The 18858-nt window shown below is 38.2% G+C and overlaps 1 protein-coding gene across 1 annotated transcript in view; it reads left to right on the top strand.

The window, feature by feature from the left end:
* Nucleotides 1-18858, top strand: part of mahj (LisH and WD40 domain-containing protein mahjong) — a 74179-nt gene that overhangs the window by 43178 nt on the left and 12143 nt on the right. The window contains exons 18-23 of the mRNA XM_071593963.1: nucleotides 484-861; nucleotides 2253-2457; nucleotides 8581-8652; nucleotides 11935-12074; nucleotides 14603-14687; nucleotides 17096-17305. Of these exons, the coding sequence (XP_071450064.1) occupies nucleotides 484-861; nucleotides 2253-2457; nucleotides 8581-8652; nucleotides 11935-12074; nucleotides 14603-14687; nucleotides 17096-17305 (1090 nt within the window). The remainder of the gene's footprint in view (nucleotides 1-483; nucleotides 862-2252; nucleotides 2458-8580; nucleotides 8653-11934; nucleotides 12075-14602; nucleotides 14688-17095; nucleotides 17306-18858) is intronic.

The raw sequence follows: 18858 nt of genomic DNA, 5'->3' as shown, positions 1-18858 counted from the left end.
TGTACATAATTTTCTCCTTCCTTATCAGAAAATAAAATCATGACTTCATCATATTTCACTGAATCTTACTTGTGCTTTGAAGAATATTGAGCCATTGTAGCCATATCTGAAATGAATCTATTTTTCCGGAACTATTTCTGATACTTTATATACCAACCATGTACAATAGCTCCAGCTGTCATTTTTCTGCATACCGTATGATAGAACTATGTCTTATTTACTGTTTAAAAGAATCAAAGGTCCTTTTAGCTGGTGCAATGCTAATAAGCATTATCCATTAGATGAAAATAATTCTAACATTGAATCCAATAAGTGTAACCCAAAGTTTATTTTTATATTTTTCGTTTTCTTCTAATACATATTCTCCTTTAGGTATGTTTCACTTTTTATTATTCTTTATTGTTAGATTTCATGCTTCCGCCTTACTTAGATATAGTCTGGTTATGTACTAATCCCGACACGGGGCTTACCTTTTCTGAGCAGGAAGCTGGAGAGGCAAGTGAGCTCATCTGGATCATTGATGCGAAACCTTGAGAAGCAAACAACGGCATCACCCCTTCTGGCCCCTGCTTCAGCCAGCCCGCCTGTGCCACCCCCAACCCACTCCACAGTGGTGCAGTTCAACACAGCCACACCAATGACTGCCTTCCCCCCAACCATACCCACAGCATCGACCAGCCACCCGCTGACCTCCTCGCACCCCCACGCCTCCTCGTCGTCCTGCCTTGTGATATCCTCCTTGGGCCAACAGCAGCCACCCCCTGGCCTCACCCTCGACAGCATTATCACAGAGTACCTCATGAACCAGCATGCCCTCTGCAAGAACCCAATGGTCACGTGCCCTGAGTTCAACCTCTTTGTGTGAGTATGCCCATTTGACCTTTCCTTCCTATTTCACGACTCCCAACCCCATACAGCCTGTGGCTATAAAAAGTCAGCATGTGGTAAATGGAGCCCAAGGGTAGAAGCACTCTGCATTGAGGGGAATGTTTTTTTTGGGTAGCTCCAAAGTGTTTCAAATATGATTAACTTTGAGCAAGAAATAGTGCAATTTGTGTTTATTTTCGGGCATCATGACGTGAAATTATATATTCAAAAATCTGTAAAATGTACCAATATTTTAAAATTCCATATTTTCAAAGAAATTCTTTGAAAATATGGGTACTAATCTAATAATTGATTGGGAACTAATCCAATAGTGGCTATTGAGTAATCAATTCACAAACAGTAGATTAATTAATATTACAGTAATAATAACAACAATTGTAGGATTGATTGGGGGACTGACACAGAACTCAATCCAAAAGGTTATAGTGATGTTTTCATCATTTAGACTCATTGGATGAATAATTATGGCCTTAATGATAAGAAATACATACTAAATGACGTAGTTCTGTATGTATTCAATATTAAATATTGACTATTATTAATTTTCAATCAGATGAAAATATTAACCCAAGTTTTTTCAACCTTATTATAAAGAATGCTAAAATTTACCTTATTTATTGATATACTCTCATTATTCATTATATAATTTGGGTACATTTTTCATAAGCACTAGAATGGCAATTCATTGTCATAGTGATAATTGGAGTTTACGTGCCCCAATTTTAGGTAATCCTCAAATTTACGTTGATTTTTTTATGTTTAAGATCCATATTAGTCAACACTTGTTATTCATTCCTAAATCCACTTCTTCCAATGCACCAATCATTCGCACCACAAATATGTTGAGATTAACAGTGATAATGGACGCCCCTGTCTTACTTCTCTTCGTACCATTGCCCATCCAGACCCTCCACCCCCTACTCTCACCTGTGCAGTAACGATACCTGTAATGTACACCTACTACCATGCCATTTATAGGAGTAGACATAGGAAAATTTTATCAGTATGCAGTCATACTGTAGAACTAATGAGCTCACATGGTCAAATTTGAAAGCCTGTAACCTTTCTATTATTCATACCATGACCATCTCTTCATATTTTTGTCTTTGTCTTGGTGAAAAACCCAGTTACTTCTTAAATGCCATCTGCTAACCGGCATTAAACATAGATTAAAAGTGCAAAAATTTTATTTTTGGTTCACTATCCACTTCATCAGTGGCCCTAAATAATGGATTGAAATGGTGAAGTAGTAACCACTGTACTTATTTATCAACTCAATTTCCGAATAGGAACTGGATTGGTTTATTCTGTATTTTCTGGTGTACTGTTTGATGTCTAATGTGGATTTCTTTCTCTTCTCCAAGGCCTCACAAATGCCCAGACCCAAACATGAGGAATGCAGTTCCAGCCAATGTGGCCATGCGGTTAGCAAGGCGCCCTATCTATCCACCTCATGGAGGGTATGACGGTGCCAGGCTGGACCGGCGGCTGGTCCACTCTCGCTTCTTCCCAGTTCGCTCCTTCCGTCTCGTGGATGATGAAGGTTTCTTCACCTGCTGCCAATTCCTGGTAATTTATACCTGTCCTCTCTCTTTCCATTTAGAGTCTCCAATGTCTTGCCAATTCACTTTAAGAATGAGAGTTAGATAAGAGGCATTGAACAAGAGTTGTCTTGGATGCAGTAGTAGATGTCCTGTGATCCAACTCATGAATAATTGAATGACAATTTTGATATAAGATTTTAAGAATAGTGAGATGGCGTTTGATGAGAATAGTGACAACTTTCACCATTAGAGTGTGACAAGATTTATTTAAGAGTAGCCGACTGTTCGAGGCAAGCTTTTATCAGAACCTCTGGCCAAGCAGCGCTTGCTCAGTGCCGGCCAATAGAAAGAACACTCAAACCAGTCAACTCCCTGTGCATCACAATAAACCATCTTCAACTACATATACTTCCTGCGTACTGTCGATCCATTTGACCTGGCTATTCTTATCCTCCCCATATCTCGTGTGCTTAACATTCTCCCATCTATCACAGTATTAAACATTCCATTGCCACTCAAAATGCCCTGCATCCTCTCTTTTGCTGCCTCCTTTGACTTTCTGCCAGCAGTCCCCTCTTACCTACCAAGGCTGAATGTTTTGTCACTTTTATCATTATAGCACCACTTCATTAATATATTCATCTAGTAAAAATAAATTCCCCTACTTCAGCAAAAGAATTGTAATCACCTGTTGTCACATTACTTGGCCCTTCTTTCAGTTGCGAATTTCAGATTCATACATAGACTTACATAGGTACATACTACCTTGATCAAAAAGTTCCCGGAATAACCACCGTGTGGCGCTCCCATCGTTCCGATTTGAGTTCTGTTTTTTTTGTTAAATTGGTACATCTGTTGTTGATATTCCCTTTAAATCTTAGTGTCATAACTTGACATTTGCAAAAGTTACGGTCGGTTTTCGGTATGTCCATCAGTGCTTCCTGCGATTTTTCCATTACTTCCTCTCGGCTGCTAAAACGCGTTCCCCGTAATGGTTTTTTAACTCGATTGAACAGAAAGAAGTCACAGGGAGCCAAATCAGGTGAATTCGGTGGCTGTTGGATGGTATTTGTTGCATTTTTCGTCAAAAAATTACGAATAATGATAGTACTGTGCGACGGTGCGTTATCATGGTGCAAAATCCACGAGTTTTCTGCCCACATTTCTGGTCTCTTTCGGCGAATTGCTTCACGCAAACGTCTCATAACGCCCAAATAATACTCTTTGTTTACTGTCTGGCCTTCTGGCAAAAATTCATGATGCACTACACCGTTGTAATCCATGAAAACCGTCAGCATTGCCTTCTTTTTTGACTGAAAACGACATGGTTTTTTTGGTCTCGGCTCATTTGGTGAACGCCATTCACTTGCCTGATGTCTGGATTGCGTGTCGTACTCATAAACCCACGTCTCGTCTCCAGTAATGATCCTTTTGATGAATGTGGGATCGGATTCAGCCTCGCAAATCATGTCTTTTGCGACGTCAACACGGTCTCTTTTTTGCATGAAATTGAGGTCTTTTGGCACCAACTTTGCTGCTACACGACGGAAACCCAAATCATTAACCACAATGTCTTGGGCGGATCCATAGGCAATGTTCAAGTCCTCCGCTATTTCTCTGATGGTTAATTTGCGGTTATTGACCAACATTTCTTTTACTTTATCAATTTTTTCACCGACTTTCGATGTCGATGGTCTGCCACTGCGTTCATCATCTTCGATTGACTCACGACCACTTCTGAACCGCTCGTGCCACTGGTAAACGACCGTTTTTTTTAGAGAATCGTTGCCGAAACACTTTTCCAACATTTCCAACGTCCGTGCGCCACTAAATCCGTTTTTTACGCAAAATTTAATACAAGTTCGTTGTTGCAAATTTAAATCCATTTCTGAAATTGTAAAAAATCGCCAACACACACAGAGATAGATGTACTCTTGGCTACGTAACTTTTGCAAATGTCAAGTTATGACACTAAGATTTAAAGGGAATATCAACAACAGATGTACCAATTTAACAAAAAAACAGAACTCAAATCGGAACGATGGGAGCGCCACACGGTGGTTATTCCGGGAACTTTTTGATCAAGGTAGTACTTCCCCCAACATTCCCCCACTACTTAAATTTGAGTGTCAGGATAAGCCTAAATATTGACTAAATGTGATCGGGTGCAGTAAAAATAAGGGAGATTACATGAAGAATGAGTGGGTAACTAAAGTATGGGCATAGATGCACCACAAATGAATAAGTAATAAAGAAGTGTCCTCTTGTTTGGATAAGTTAAGAAAATGAATGAGAGTCAAATCAACAATCAGATAGAAGGATACATGGTTTTTGAGTAAGGGATAGAGCATGAAATTCATAGGTGACTATGGTCAAAGGGACTCTCAAAACTAGGAATATAAGGCCTCTGGAACATTAGAGCAAGTACCAGAATATATATAGATGTAACTGAAGCAAAATACATATGAAAGGAGAGGACAGTGTAGAAGAAAGTTAGTGGAGTAAAGTTCCAGAAATAGCAGTGGTAATTTATTGAATCTACCTGTCTGTCCCAGAAGGTAATGGCAAAATGGCTCTGAAAATTTACACCTTCAAGCGTAAATACAAGTTGACCAGAGTTCAGATTCATAACTTGGGTTTTAAAAGATAAAAGCATTTTTGATGACTTTCCAAACTCAAATCGGAACGATGGGAGCGCCACACGGTGGTTATTCCGGGAACTTTTTGATCAAGGTAGTATATACATACATAGGTATTAGAAAATAATATAGTGAAGTATAGACTTTAAAAATATGTACCAGCAATTTCCTCCTTGAATGATTACTCTGAATCTCATGTTATGAAGCTTAATCAATGATTAACTTCAAGGAATTGCAGGAGATGCTACAACAGTAACTTTAATGAGTCATTACCGAGGTCATTCTTTAGTTATTCAGAGTAAGTGGATAGTCTGCTAATATGAATTAAAATGCAACAGTTTCAAAGTTTAAAAATCATTTGCTCTGACTGGGATTTGAACCTGAATCCCTCAATGCCTGATCAAAAGATATGGCCAGTTAAGCTACTGTGGCATCCTCTTACACTCTGAAATTGTAGGGGCTTTAAAGGAGCAAAATGTTATGATACATACAACATCACTGCATGCTACATCAATCCACTAGGTTAAAGCCAATGTTTAAATACAAAGGTGTTTACCTTTGTCAAATTCCAAGAATGGCAGGAGATGCCACAACAGTTGCTGTTACTTCATCCTAGGCAAAGGAGGGAGAAAGCAATATGTGTTGCAGGAAAGGGAGTTTAATGGCTAAGAACAATTAAAAACCACTTTGATATACATGGGAAATGACCAGGGGTCCAGAAAGATATCATTTAGACTATAGAATTGAGCGGCAAAGATTTAGGAACAGTGTGATTAACTCAGGCACTTTCCTGGGAGTGGATGCAGATTCAGATCATTACTTAATACTAATGAAGTGTAGCATCAGATTCAAGAAGATAAAACAGGGAACACAGTTGTGGAAATGGAAAGGAGAAGCATTAACCGCAAAAATATGAAAGGAGTATATGCTGATGGTAGAGAAAATCATGAGTGAAGATAATAGAAACTGGTTCAATAGTGGCCGCACTAATGGATGCACAATGAAGTAGGGAAAATTGAAAAACATGGGTAACTGAAATATGTGCAAAATTTGGTCATGATATTTTCAGAGACTTCCCTATAGTCCAATCGTGAGAATTTAGCAGTTCATAAAAATTGATCAGATTTTCACCCAAGAAACACTTATTCTACTGTTTCATTATTGTGAGTTGAATGAGTTACAATTGAGGAAAGTAGTGAGAAATGGTCAGAGATATGAGACTTAATAACCATGGTTGTTATTAGTCCTGAATCAATGTTGGTCAGAATATTATCAATGAGGGTCGCAGAGGAAGGACGAACTCTTGTGGGTTCAGCTGGGGTGGTATACAGGTCGAATAATGATAGTAAATCGAGGAATTCGTACTTTGATCAGGAATTCATCAGAAGATTGCAGTTAAAGTCACCGGTTATGATTAGTAGAGGGTATTAAATAGAATTATGAATTATTTCCAACCGTTCAGTCATTTTTGTAAGGAATATTTCGAAGTTACTTGAGGGAGAAGGTAAACAGTAGTGACAATGAGGTTGTAGTCCTTTAGATGAATCTACATTATGCTAGATTCGAACACTAGTTTTTCATTCAGGAAATGACATGAGAAATCAACTGGGGAGTGATTTAAGCTCTCCAACACTAAGATTAAAACTCTTCCGTTTCTATGCACTGATTGGCAGAAGCCATTGGCCATAACATAGTCCGGTAGATGAAAAACTATGCGAGTAATTTGTCATTCGTCATCCATTGCTGTAGGTAAAGATTTCTTAGCTGTTAGGGGAACATGTTGTAGTACACCTTTACCAGGTTTTGTGGCAAGTTTCACCTGGTTGGCGAAAGAAACAACTTTTTTTGGGATTTACTGGCGTAGAAAAGTGAGTTGATTTTAGAAAACCCACCTCACTTGAGAAATTTGATGTCGTTCACCTTGTTTGATATTTTTAAAGTTGCCCCCCAACAAGAGGAACACCTCCAAAATAAGTGTTTGCATTCAAGTAGCACTTTTGGAGGAAGTTCATTAAGGTGTGAACATTTAGAAGGGAAGTTAAGTGAGCAAAGATCACAGGAGATAAATTTACCCTTCAGATCTATAACAGTTTTGCAGAAGCCGCATGGAGGCATGTTTTCATTAGATGCCATATTGATAGCCAAGTCCACTCATAAACTCCACAAGCAAAATTTTTTAGACATCCCAATAAACAGTAGCCATGACCTTTCTGGTTGATAAAGTTTGATGAACGTTTTTCAGTGTTTTGGTGAGGTGGTAGGTCCTCACAACATTGATTGCTCTTTTTACTCTGGATTAATGTAGGAGACACAAGTTTCATCATCAGTCATGATTCTGTTCGGCAGGCCTTCTCCTTCCACATTGTAACAAAAAAGAAAGTCAAGAGAAGCATACATTCACTGTGTTTTGTGGTTCTCAGTAAGTAAGAATTTTTGACAAACACAAAACCTGTGGTAGCCTAACTTTTCAGTCAGGATTTCATGCAAAAGACTCCTAGAAATCTGTGAACATTTTGTGGGAGTTAAAATTTTATAAAACGCCAGTTTTCACCAACTTTTTCGTAAATTTTCTAAAGCAGACAGACTGTCACTTTTGTCATCATCATGGACATTTCTCTGTCCAGTCCATTCTTAAATAAACTGCATTTCTGCTCTACAACACTACCACTGATCACATTTGTCCATACAAAGCACAAATTTCCCAGAATATTTCAGCGACTTTGAAGTTTTTTATCTGCCAAAACCTTATCGCTGAATGTGCTTCACATTTAGTTGAATTTTCAATTGTATTGTTCTTGCTGCTGTCAACAAATGACAAGTGGAGCTACCTTTCAACTATTGCAGTCGAGTTGGCAGACCTGTGAGTCAATGCAGCCACCATTCAGCTCCCAGCAGTACTTCTCACGCTTTCTGGACAGCCCTTGTAAATGGCTATCAGCTTTTTTAGGAATTTTCTGAGGGATATTTAGGAAGTTTAATTAGTTTCCTTCATAGTGTTTTATCACTTTATCTTGAAGTAATTCATCCAAAATGTTGAGATATTCTTGAATGGAATTTCAAAAATCCTGGGTCATGTACCAAAATGCTTTTTCTGAAATATGTACTTGTTGAAGTGCTTTTAAATTTACCGAAGTATTTGGATATTTTGTCAGATGAGAACATCCTGTTCAGAGTTTTCTCTCAGTTATAATTTCATTGGTTTCACTGCATTAAATTTCTTGCAACTTTCATTAAAGTGATATTTTACTTTCATTTTTTCAAGTCGGACTGATATCTCAACAGCTTTATTCATTTTATTATCCATGTCATTTACTATTAGTTCTATACTTGCAATCCACTTTATCGCACCTCTTCTTTTATAACATAAGATGAAGGAAAATGCCATGTAGAACTTTTGTGTGTATCTTTGTAATTTATTTGGAGTGTATTTGTGCATATTGTATTGATGGAAATTGTATGCAGCCTAGTAGATGTGTTTTAAATGCATATTTTTTTGTTATTTTGCACAGCCTGATGACCAGACAATTGTCATGGGGACGTTTCAAGGAGAGGTGAAGTTATTCAACATGCACTCGGCAGTTGTAAGTATATCCACACTACTGTCTTAGATTAAGGTATTATCTTTGTCTATATACTATTAGTCTGTAATCTGTCTGAGAGTTTTGTGGTGATTTTCTCCAGACAAAAAATGGATTTCTGGAATATGCTACCATATTGAATTGATGCTGCTCGTAACTCAAGAAATTAATTCACCGAAAAAATGCTGTCCATACTTCTCTCTTGATCTGTATCATAAACAACTAACTCGAAATCCCTTGTTTGAAACTGCATTCAATTTGGCAGATGAAGCTCTCATAGGCACAAGGGAATAGGGAGGCTCTGTGGCATTAAGGAGAGAGAATTAGGAGGGGTGCATTTTGCACTGCTCGAGTCAAGAACATCTCATAGGTAGGGCAGAATAACAGAGCAATATCTGTAAACTTCTTATAAATCATCGTAAAATAGATTAACATGTTTACCAAAATAATTTGATCAATGCATTAATAGGCTAGTATAGCACATTTAATAGTTTTACTCCCCTTCAACTTCACTAAATGAAAATGTAGTTCCAAAACAACCAAGAAGTAGTTATTTTTCATCACTTTCATTTCTTCACGTGTGCATCCTTTTTGGCAACTTTTCACAGTATGATGGATTGTCTTAAATGACATATTTTAGCTTTTAAGCATGACTTAATCCAACGTCAACCTTTCCCAATGAGAAGCAACTACATGAAGTCAATTATAAGTCCATAGTACTTGAGAGTGACAGCTAACTTTAATTTTTGTCTCTAGATTGACCCAAGTCTGCTGTAATGACCAGTAGCAGCATTTTGGTCTCTCCATGGTGTTGCCTTGTGATGAATACCTTGTCAGCATCAAAACCTCATTATTTCAAAATAAGAGGAACCAACAAAATTGGGTTCCAAAATTTCTTGGTTCAGAATAATAAAAAAAAAATTCTTATGAAATGTATATGGTTAGTAAAATTATGATATCATTCAAGCTTCCCATTAGAATAGACCAAGGATAGCAAACCTTTTGAGAGCCAAAGTTCATGTGTATAATAAGAGGATACTCGTGTGCTAACCCATCGAGTGATCGCAATGAAATTACTTGTAGCACCCTCCCAGCTGTGCCTGTCAAAATTGCTCTGCATGCCACTTAGGGCACGCATGCCAGAGGGTCACCACCCCCAGAACAGACCACGGGTGACAATCAGGCGAGTGTTCACGTCCATCTGCTGACCATAACCCACTTTTAATCAACTCAACTGAATGTTTACGGAACATATTTTATATTGTCTTTTCCTCCCACCATTAAAATTCTTGCACTATCTCTGTCATTTATTCCTCTCACTTCCATTGAAGTGAGGTGATTGGCTTTGTATGCTTCTTGAGCTGTAGCAAGGTTATCTATCCTCATCACAAGGAAACACTCCATCGAGAAATTGCGCTGTATATGAGTGGCTGAATATTTTGTTCAATTATTCTCCACATTTTGTGTGTATCATCTATTTGGCCAAATCCATGTCATTGCTCTCTACTTTGATAAGGAAATGAAATTTATTCCATTTTATTTTCCATAATCATGACCTGAGATGAATTGCTAGATGGCTTGCTAAAAGATTAATATGCTTTATATGACTTCAATATAGAAGAACCATTAGTAATGAACAAAAATTATAGGTTAGTATTAAAATTTAATGAATGCTGAGTTCATAAGAAGTAAAATTTTTCCTGACTGACATCCTTTTGTCTTAACTTTGGCTTTTACATGTATATGTATTTTCTTATACATACATTGTTCTGTATTTAATCATCTTCTGTGGGTGATTATAGCATATATCCCACACCACTCTCTCTGCAGGAGGCTACCAATTTGCCAACACCCTTCCTCCCAAAGCACAGTATCAATTATATCGTGTCTTAACTACTTATTCATAAAAATAATTAATGCATCAAGCAAAATATTTAGGGAGAGATTTAAATTCTTCCATCTTAAGGGCAATTTAAGCAACCCCTCTTCTCAGGGTGCTAATACTTGGTTGGAAGAATGATGACATGATATTCCACAAGTGTCAGCAAAAATCCTTTATAGTTCTGGAAATTCAAGGTTAACTCCCATGTGTATCGTATCTCATTTTACATCATGATGGCTCTTGGCTAAACAAAAATATTTTATAGATTTTGGGAGCTATAAAGTTATGCCTATAAATTGGAGTGGAGAAGAATGATGACTATACAGGGTTCGTCCGGAAAATAAGTGTACTGACTCCTGGGCTGGGTGCGCCGCTCCAGGCGCGCCCAGCACCGCTCTGACGGGCTGCGATTGGAGGGGGGTATGTTGGCAAGCGACGCTGAAAAAGGCAGTCAGCTCTGAGCTGTGGTGTAGTGAGGAGCTCTGTTAACGCGAACCTCCACACTTCGACCCACGTCACGGAACGCGATGCCGAAGTTTTTGGAGCAGCGTTATTCCATCAAATTTGCGGTAAAGCTTGGGAAATCGTCTACCGAAACTGTCGGTATGATTAACCAGGCTTACGGGGAGTCAGCCATGTCCAGAAACATGATCTTTCGGTGGCACAAGATGTTCGTGGAGGGCAGAGAAGAGGTCGACGACGAGTCTTCGAGAGGTTCCCGATGATGCCTTCACGGGAGCGTTCCAGGAATGGGAACACCGCTGGAACAAGTGTATCGACTCACAAGGGTCCTATTTTGAGGAATATTAGCTTAAGATATGTAAAAGTGTAATAAATTTTTTTTCCTGAGGTCAGTACACTTATTTTCCGGATGAACCCTGTATAATGCACATGCTAAACTTTGAAATATACAAATATTTTATACTGATCAGTGCCTAAGGGAAATTTTCCCTCCTTTGTCCGTACTTTTTCCCTCTCCCTTTTCATATTGATCTTCTCTATCTTTCAATTGCACAATCATACCCTCTCCCCTCTCTCACCCACCCCTATTATATCCCCTCTCCTGCCAGCCTGCTCCTTTTTTCGAATGCTCAGTTTTAGTTGTACTAGTTTTGTGTATGTATAGAGGTATGGAAGACCATGTGATTTTTGCTCAGTCCTACTTTTAGCTTCAAAGTGCATGATATTTTGATTCAATTTTAAATATGTCAAGCAGGATCCAGGTAATGTAGTTTTACCGTCAAATAGAATCATGGAAGCCCTATCATCCCTGGGGTGGAAAGGAAATGTTTTTTTGGCAAAATGACATCTAATGACCTTAATGTGAGCAAATTGCACTGCATAAGGGTCAGCTAACTGAATCCTTTGGTGGAATGTAACGCAGACCATATGTCATGTTGCAGGAGGAGTCATCATTCCAGTGTCATGACTCATACGTGTACCACATGGCAGCCAACAGAGAAGGCAACCTTCTTCTCACATCATCCACTTGGAGGAGCCCTCTGTCAGCCCTTTGGAGTGTGAACAAGTACATGGACATGAAGTGAGTCACCTTCTTTGCACCCACACTTTACACACAGCCTATAACTGGCATCCAATAAGATCTGCAACTCTTAAGATCTCCCTGAGAGTTGGCAGGGGAAGGGCATCCCCTAGAATGAGATATCTGGATTTTTTTTATTTGACCACTTTCGTTGTTGACGTGTGCTATATTGCATTTGGTGGTAAATCTCCCAAGGTGAATCTGCATCAACTTGGAAAGAGGAAAGTACCTACATTACTCTTATAGTAGATTTTTACCGTTTTAGTTGGCATTTTGGATCATCTCTTGCATGTTTTTGTAAAATGTAGCAAATCTGTAAGTCAGTGTTGTGTTTGTGAAATGCACTGGCAATATCATATGAATAAACATGTGCATTGGGGAAACTACATTGATGATTGCCAGAGAAAATTTCTAACAATTCAACTATATTTATGCATTACAAGTATGCTTGTATATTACGATTTGATTTGTGAGATGGGATACAAAAAGCTGAAAATATAATCATCCAAGCACTAATAAATCACATTTCGACATAGTCAGTGCAGTTAAGGAACTATGTGTTGTTCCTTATGTTTTTTTTCTTATCCATTTTATTTTATGTTATCCTTTTATGCTTGATGATTGAAGTAACTGAGGTGATAAAACTATAGGTTGCGGCAACATAACTTACTTTTTTTAAAATTAATTAATCCCATTTTATCAAACAGAATATTTTTAAATGTAGGTACATATTTAAATTTTTTTTAATAAAATCAGGTGGGTGATGCCCCCCATTGTCCGTACACTAAATAGCTGATTTCTGGCATTTGTCATGACCCTTACCAGCATAGCAGCAGATATGTTGGCAATTTCTGCGTGGATGTTGTCCTTCAGGTCTTGTAGGGTCCTTGGACAGCAAAAAACCCAACCAAAAATATCGCAAGGGGCCAAATCAGGGGAGCAGGCTGGCCACTTCACGCTCCTTATTGAGATGAGGCACTCGGGAATGTGTTCCCTCAATATAGCCATCGATGCCCTTCAAGTGTGAGCTGTTGCTCCGTCCTGTTCGAACCAAATGTCCCCGAAGTCCAGTTCTTCAAGTCGTGGAAAAAAAATTCCTCCAAAATTTTTACATACCGGTCTGAATTCACTGTCACTATGGACTCGTTTTCTTCAAAAAACCAGGGCCCATCAATACTAACTGAGGGAACCGCACGCCACACTGTGACTTAAGATGAATGCAAAGGCATTTGATGCTATTCTCTAGGATTGGTTTCAGTGCATTTTCCGTTTGTTGATATATCCCCTCACATGAAAATGGGATTCATCACTGAAAAACACAATTGAGTCTGCAGGAACGTTTTCGAGAAGTGCCTCACATGCATTTCTCCCAGAATTGAAGTCATGTTCGGAGAGTTCCTGCACAGTCGCTAACTTGTAAGGATGGTAATGAAGGTCATCGTGAAGAATTTGCCTCACTAAACGATCAGAAAGTCCAAGGGCTGATGCATGTGAGTGCGCTGAACGCTGTGGGGATTGCAAGATGGCAGCTTTCACTGCCTCAATTTTCTTAGGTGATCTGATGGGCTGAGGGACTCTAGTTCTCTGTCTTGTAACATTCACGGTTTGTCTGAACGTAGTGACCCGTGTAACAATTGATTTCTGGTCCTGGACAAGGCCCAACGGGGCTACATTGAAGCTATTTCGGAAGGCCTGCTGGGTTGCAATCACAGAACATCTGTTCAAAAAGTAGCCCTTGATGGCAAATGCACACTCCTCACTGTTCCAACGCATGATGGCAACTGACCGGAGTGGGACAAAGACTTAAGATCCCCGGCTGTCGAATGAGACTACTCTACAGCCTGATTGGTGCGCATTTCAAAAAAGGGAGTTATGTTGCCCCACCCTATACTATCATCTTGATTATAGAATTAAACCAGTTTATTCTAAATTATATTTGGTTGAAAAGTTGTTTTTTCTCAATTCCCATCCCAAAAAAAATTGAGATAATTTCTCCCATTTTCTCTCAATCTCCAAAATGCCTATTGTCCTGATTTCTCATTTCCAGTGATTAGGAAAAAGGTTCAGAAAATTTTTGATAAAACGAAAGACTTATTTGAATAAATTGAACCCCAAAAGTGTGCATACAAGAAATGAAGTATAACAAGCTTGCACCTGTAAAGGCCTTCTGGACTTTGTCTGCAAGAAAGTTCCCTCTTCTTTGACATTTCTGTGGGCACAGATTCAATGTTCACTCACCAAAATACCCAATTATCCTCAAAGTTAGAGCTCAGAGATAAGCTGTATAGCATGCACAATGACACCATGAATGAAAAATTAAAGATTTTGCTTCGGCAGATTCTGGGACCATACCAGATCTGCTAACGGAATTACTCTACAAAGCAATGATTTTGGATGGGGTGTTCTGTTAAAAATTATCAAAAAAATGTTAATGACTCAATATAGTGTTTCTTTGACTAGATACATCTTTGACTGCATTGATAATCTGGAGCATAAATTAATCACTCTGTAACCTTCCTTGTTTTCAGATTTGCCATTGAAGAAGAGGAGTATGTAGAGTTCAGCAAATTATCTCAGGATAAGATCATTGGCACCAAAGGGCAGTCAGCAACGGTAAGTTCACACTGTAAATCTAGTCAGGAAGGATGTGTCACTGTTACTTGTTAATATATGTGTGGTGCCAAGATTTTATTGAATCCTCATATGAAATTATTTTGAACCCTGTTTTAAGGAGTTTTGAATGCACTGTGATTATGGTGAAAATGGCCCAACAATAATGGAATGCAGAACACCTCTGAACAATTCATGCATACTTGGATATAATTGTAATTGATAATGTTTGCATATAATATCAGTACCACTGAGACACAGATACTGTAATTGCAAATATATGATTCAAGGAAAAGTAGTCGTGGTATGTACCTGAAAGCAAATTAGTACCATACCATTAGTACCATAGAGAAGCATTGTTGCTTCACCATCAAGCTGATAATAATTAAGAAATTGAGGCAGGAAATGTTATTTCGTTTAATTTATTTTATTGATTGATGTAGTAAGCCCATTAATTAGGCCCCTGGTGACTTTTTTATTTTCAAACTTGAAAAAATGCATAGCCGGAAAACTATTCACTTGGAATGAAGTCTTTACCAACCGTGATGCCTATTTTGAGGACATTCCAAAATTCTACTATTTCGACGGCTAAAAAAGTTGGAGAAATGCTGGAAAATTTGTATTGAGCTTTAAGATTGTGCTGAAAAATGATAAAAAAATCTCTGGCCGCACAATTGAAAAGCGACTAACGGAGCATGAGCGATGCATCAGACTCCATTACCCTGAGAAGTCTGCAGTCGCCGAACACAGCATCACGCATGGTCATCGGATTGACTGGGGGAGCACCAAAAGACTTTGTCACACGAACGGCTACTGGGACCGAGTGGCGAAGGAAGCCGTGGAAATCCGACTGGAAGGACAGAATACCTTCAACAGGGACACTGGCTTCCAGATCAGCAGCACGTGGAGACCTGTGCTGAGAAAAATTGAAAGTACGAGACGTCACCGGGGCGGCTCGGCACTTGGGAACACATCGGACCAATCGGAGGACACCTGACCCTACGACAGGGTATAAATACATGGCGAATTCATTGCTCTGCACTTCACCCTGAAGACGATGGCAGAGTTAGCCGTCGAAACGTCGGTGCACACCACGCTGACCCGGTGGGAAACCCGAGAGAACTTCCTGAATACAATACGCCGGGAAAAACTGAGATCCTTCATAAAAAAATCTGCCTAAAATGATTTGTTTTTCTATTTTTCTCAAGGACTTAGTGAGCAACCCACATAAGTGATTTAAAGCAATCCTTCTCCAGTATCAATCAGCCTAGGAGAGTTATTTTCTCATTTAAATTAAAACAATGACAATTATGATAGTTCCAAAGAAACTGTGGGAGATGCCGCAACAGTATGTTGCATTGAATTATGATAGTGTTCATATTGTATATGTCTTACTGTTGAAAACTCCAATTTTCATACATTTGAGACTTAGGACTGAAATAATTTACATAGATCATCTGGGCACACTCATGCTGTTGGACAAAATCTCATGGATTTATTGTTATACAGGGTGTGGCACATAAATCTGGACAAGCACATATTCCCTCGAATGAGATTTCCTCGCCGGGATAGTAAAACCTTCCCCAGACTTCTCTGAAGCATTATATTTAGCCACAATATCATAAACAGTTGATAGCAGAAGAATCGAACTATTTTGAAATATAACGCCCAGCATGAACACTTTCGATAATAGCGGCTCTTCGATTGTACTCCACACTTATGCGTAACATCTCGGCCATTTTGAGGCTATGACTGTTTACTAGATGCCTATAGCTTTCAAGAACGCCAATCACGACCTCCAGTTGAACTACGATATTGGGGGAAATTCAAATTGAAAGTTTTCCGGATTTAAGTGCTGCACCCTGTATACCAAGTTATGTGATGAATTCATTGGAACTGAAAAGTTGCATCTCTTAAAATCGAAGGAAACCAATTTTTTTACCTCACTGTTTATTCAATCTAGGATTCTTTGATAATAATCATTTTTTCTATTGTATCTCCCTATTTTCTTTAATGTGAATTTTTTGTTTATTTTCTTCCTTCATTTTTTTCTACATTTACTGTTTCCAAAGCCTTCATAGAGTAAAACCCAGGCCAAAATTTGGAGGAGCATGTTTGTGTCAACCTATAAAAATGTGTTTTATGTTAAAGTTAATTAAAATTATTGGCTGCAGTGTACAAGTTTTGTCAGAGCTGCAATGGACATGAAGCTGGGAAGTACAAAACTCTGAGCTAGTTTTTGCCTTTCCAGTCCATTGTGTGGATAGCACTTCACATTAATAGAATACCAGCCTTGTTAATTTAGCATATTTTCCAGCCACAATACTCATAAAAATAGACTATTTTTAATTACTTAAGGTCAATGTTTCATTTGATTTGTAATTTTTGAATTGTGTGTTTATCATTTCTAGATATACGATGTTGCAACTGCAAAGAAGTTGATGACACTGTTTCCAGTGATCTCGAACCAGTACACCAAGAACAGGGCCACCTTCTCACCATCAGACGAGTTGATCCTGTCCGATGGTGTCCTTTGGGATGCTTCCACCAGCAAAAAAGTGCACAAATTCGATAAACTAAACCAAACCCTGAGTGGAGTTTTTCATCCCAATGGCCTAGAGGTATGAACAAATTTCACTAACATGTTGAACCCTGTGCTAACAACATAGTGAATCCTTTATGGGATAAAACTTCATTATTTCAAAACTCATGAGATGTAAAAATCAGGTTTTAAACTCCTAGTTCAAAAGAAATGAAATTACAAAAACTCTCATAGTTTGCTAGTGGAATTTTGATGCCATCTTATCTATCCGTTTGACTACTTGGCAAATTAACCTTTCGAAATTGTAATTTAATATTTTTACTACATATAGTTAGGAAGCACTTTCTACTTAGGGTTTTTGGTGCAGAATGAATCCTATATCCACTGGGCCCAAATATGTGAATGTGAATCTCTAAGCTGACGGCCCTAAGCCAACAAATCGGCATTACTTATGTTATCAGATCAGATAGAGAGAGGGTGTCTCTTCTCAGTGATCTTTCTCTTCTGTTATGCTTGCTTCAATTTAAGTGGGACTAGTGGTTAGTTTGTCTTTTTAAGCCACCATGACATTGTCCTTCATTTTCATTCAAAAAGAGAACTCTCCGGGTGGTATCACATTTATATATATTTCCTTTTGGCATTCTCCAAGATGGAACATGTATCTTATATTTGTTAAAATCAAAATAATCACTTCATCTTTTAATAATGAAGTACCATATTTCCTGACCTATATAAGTCAGACATTTTTTGCTCAAAAATGCCCTCTAAAATCAGCCTGCATATTTTGAGCTTAAGGTACCTGGGTATAACTTAAACCTATATTACACTAGCCGAGTTGCCAGAAAAATACATACTATAAAGTATTTTTTCCCACATCAGACTTAGATAATGGTTGCCTTTATTACAAATTTTGATGAACTCACTGTATTTAGGCAGTAGTAAGCGATAGAGTTTTAATATTTCCTGGTAAGTACTTCCTAAAATAATTCTTAAATAAATCCCCTGGGAGGTCATCAATCTGCGTAGATGTATCTTTCTCACTTAATTTGGAGTAAAAAAGCTTAACATTGATGTGCTCCTAAATTTCCATAGCTTGTGGAACATGTTTGGAAGTGAATAATAAACTGCAGGAAGAATGTGATTACTGTGTTAACACAAATGATTTTTAATTGAAATGAGAAAATTAGTGATGGGTATTTCTATTGCCAATTTTTGTGGGATAACATCATGATGTGAGTGATTCATGAAGAGAATTGATCTGTGCATATGTACCAGATCTACAAAATCACAAAACATGCCATTTGAATATGAAAGATAGGTTATAAATCACCCACTCATGATGTCATACTGACAGGAGGAATGAAATGACCTTTAATTTCTAGTGTCTGTGATTGGTTGAAAAAGTCCTGGCAGAAAGTTTTAAGTTTGAGTATCATAATGTATTTTTAAAACTGTTGAATTAGCAGTGCGCTAGATGGAAGTTAAGAGTAACATAGTATATGTTGAAAGTGAAAATAACTGGCAGCAGTGATGATGAATTTCTTGGATTCTGCGATGAATAAACGTTGATATAGCTGTTAAATTTTCAATGCAACTCCAATTTTCTTCGTTTATGTGTTTACATAATATTAT

The sequence above is a fragment of the Hetaerina americana genome, unplaced genomic scaffold (assembly GCF_022747635.1).
Source record: "Hetaerina americana unplaced genomic scaffold, ioHetAmer1.1.p SCAF_6, whole genome shotgun sequence".
In the NCBI taxonomy this organism is placed as follows: Eukaryota; Metazoa; Arthropoda; class Insecta; order Odonata; family Calopterygidae; genus Hetaerina; species Hetaerina americana.
The sequence above is the reverse complement of the archived record's forward strand: the minus strand, read 5'-3'. Positions and strand labels throughout refer to the sequence as shown.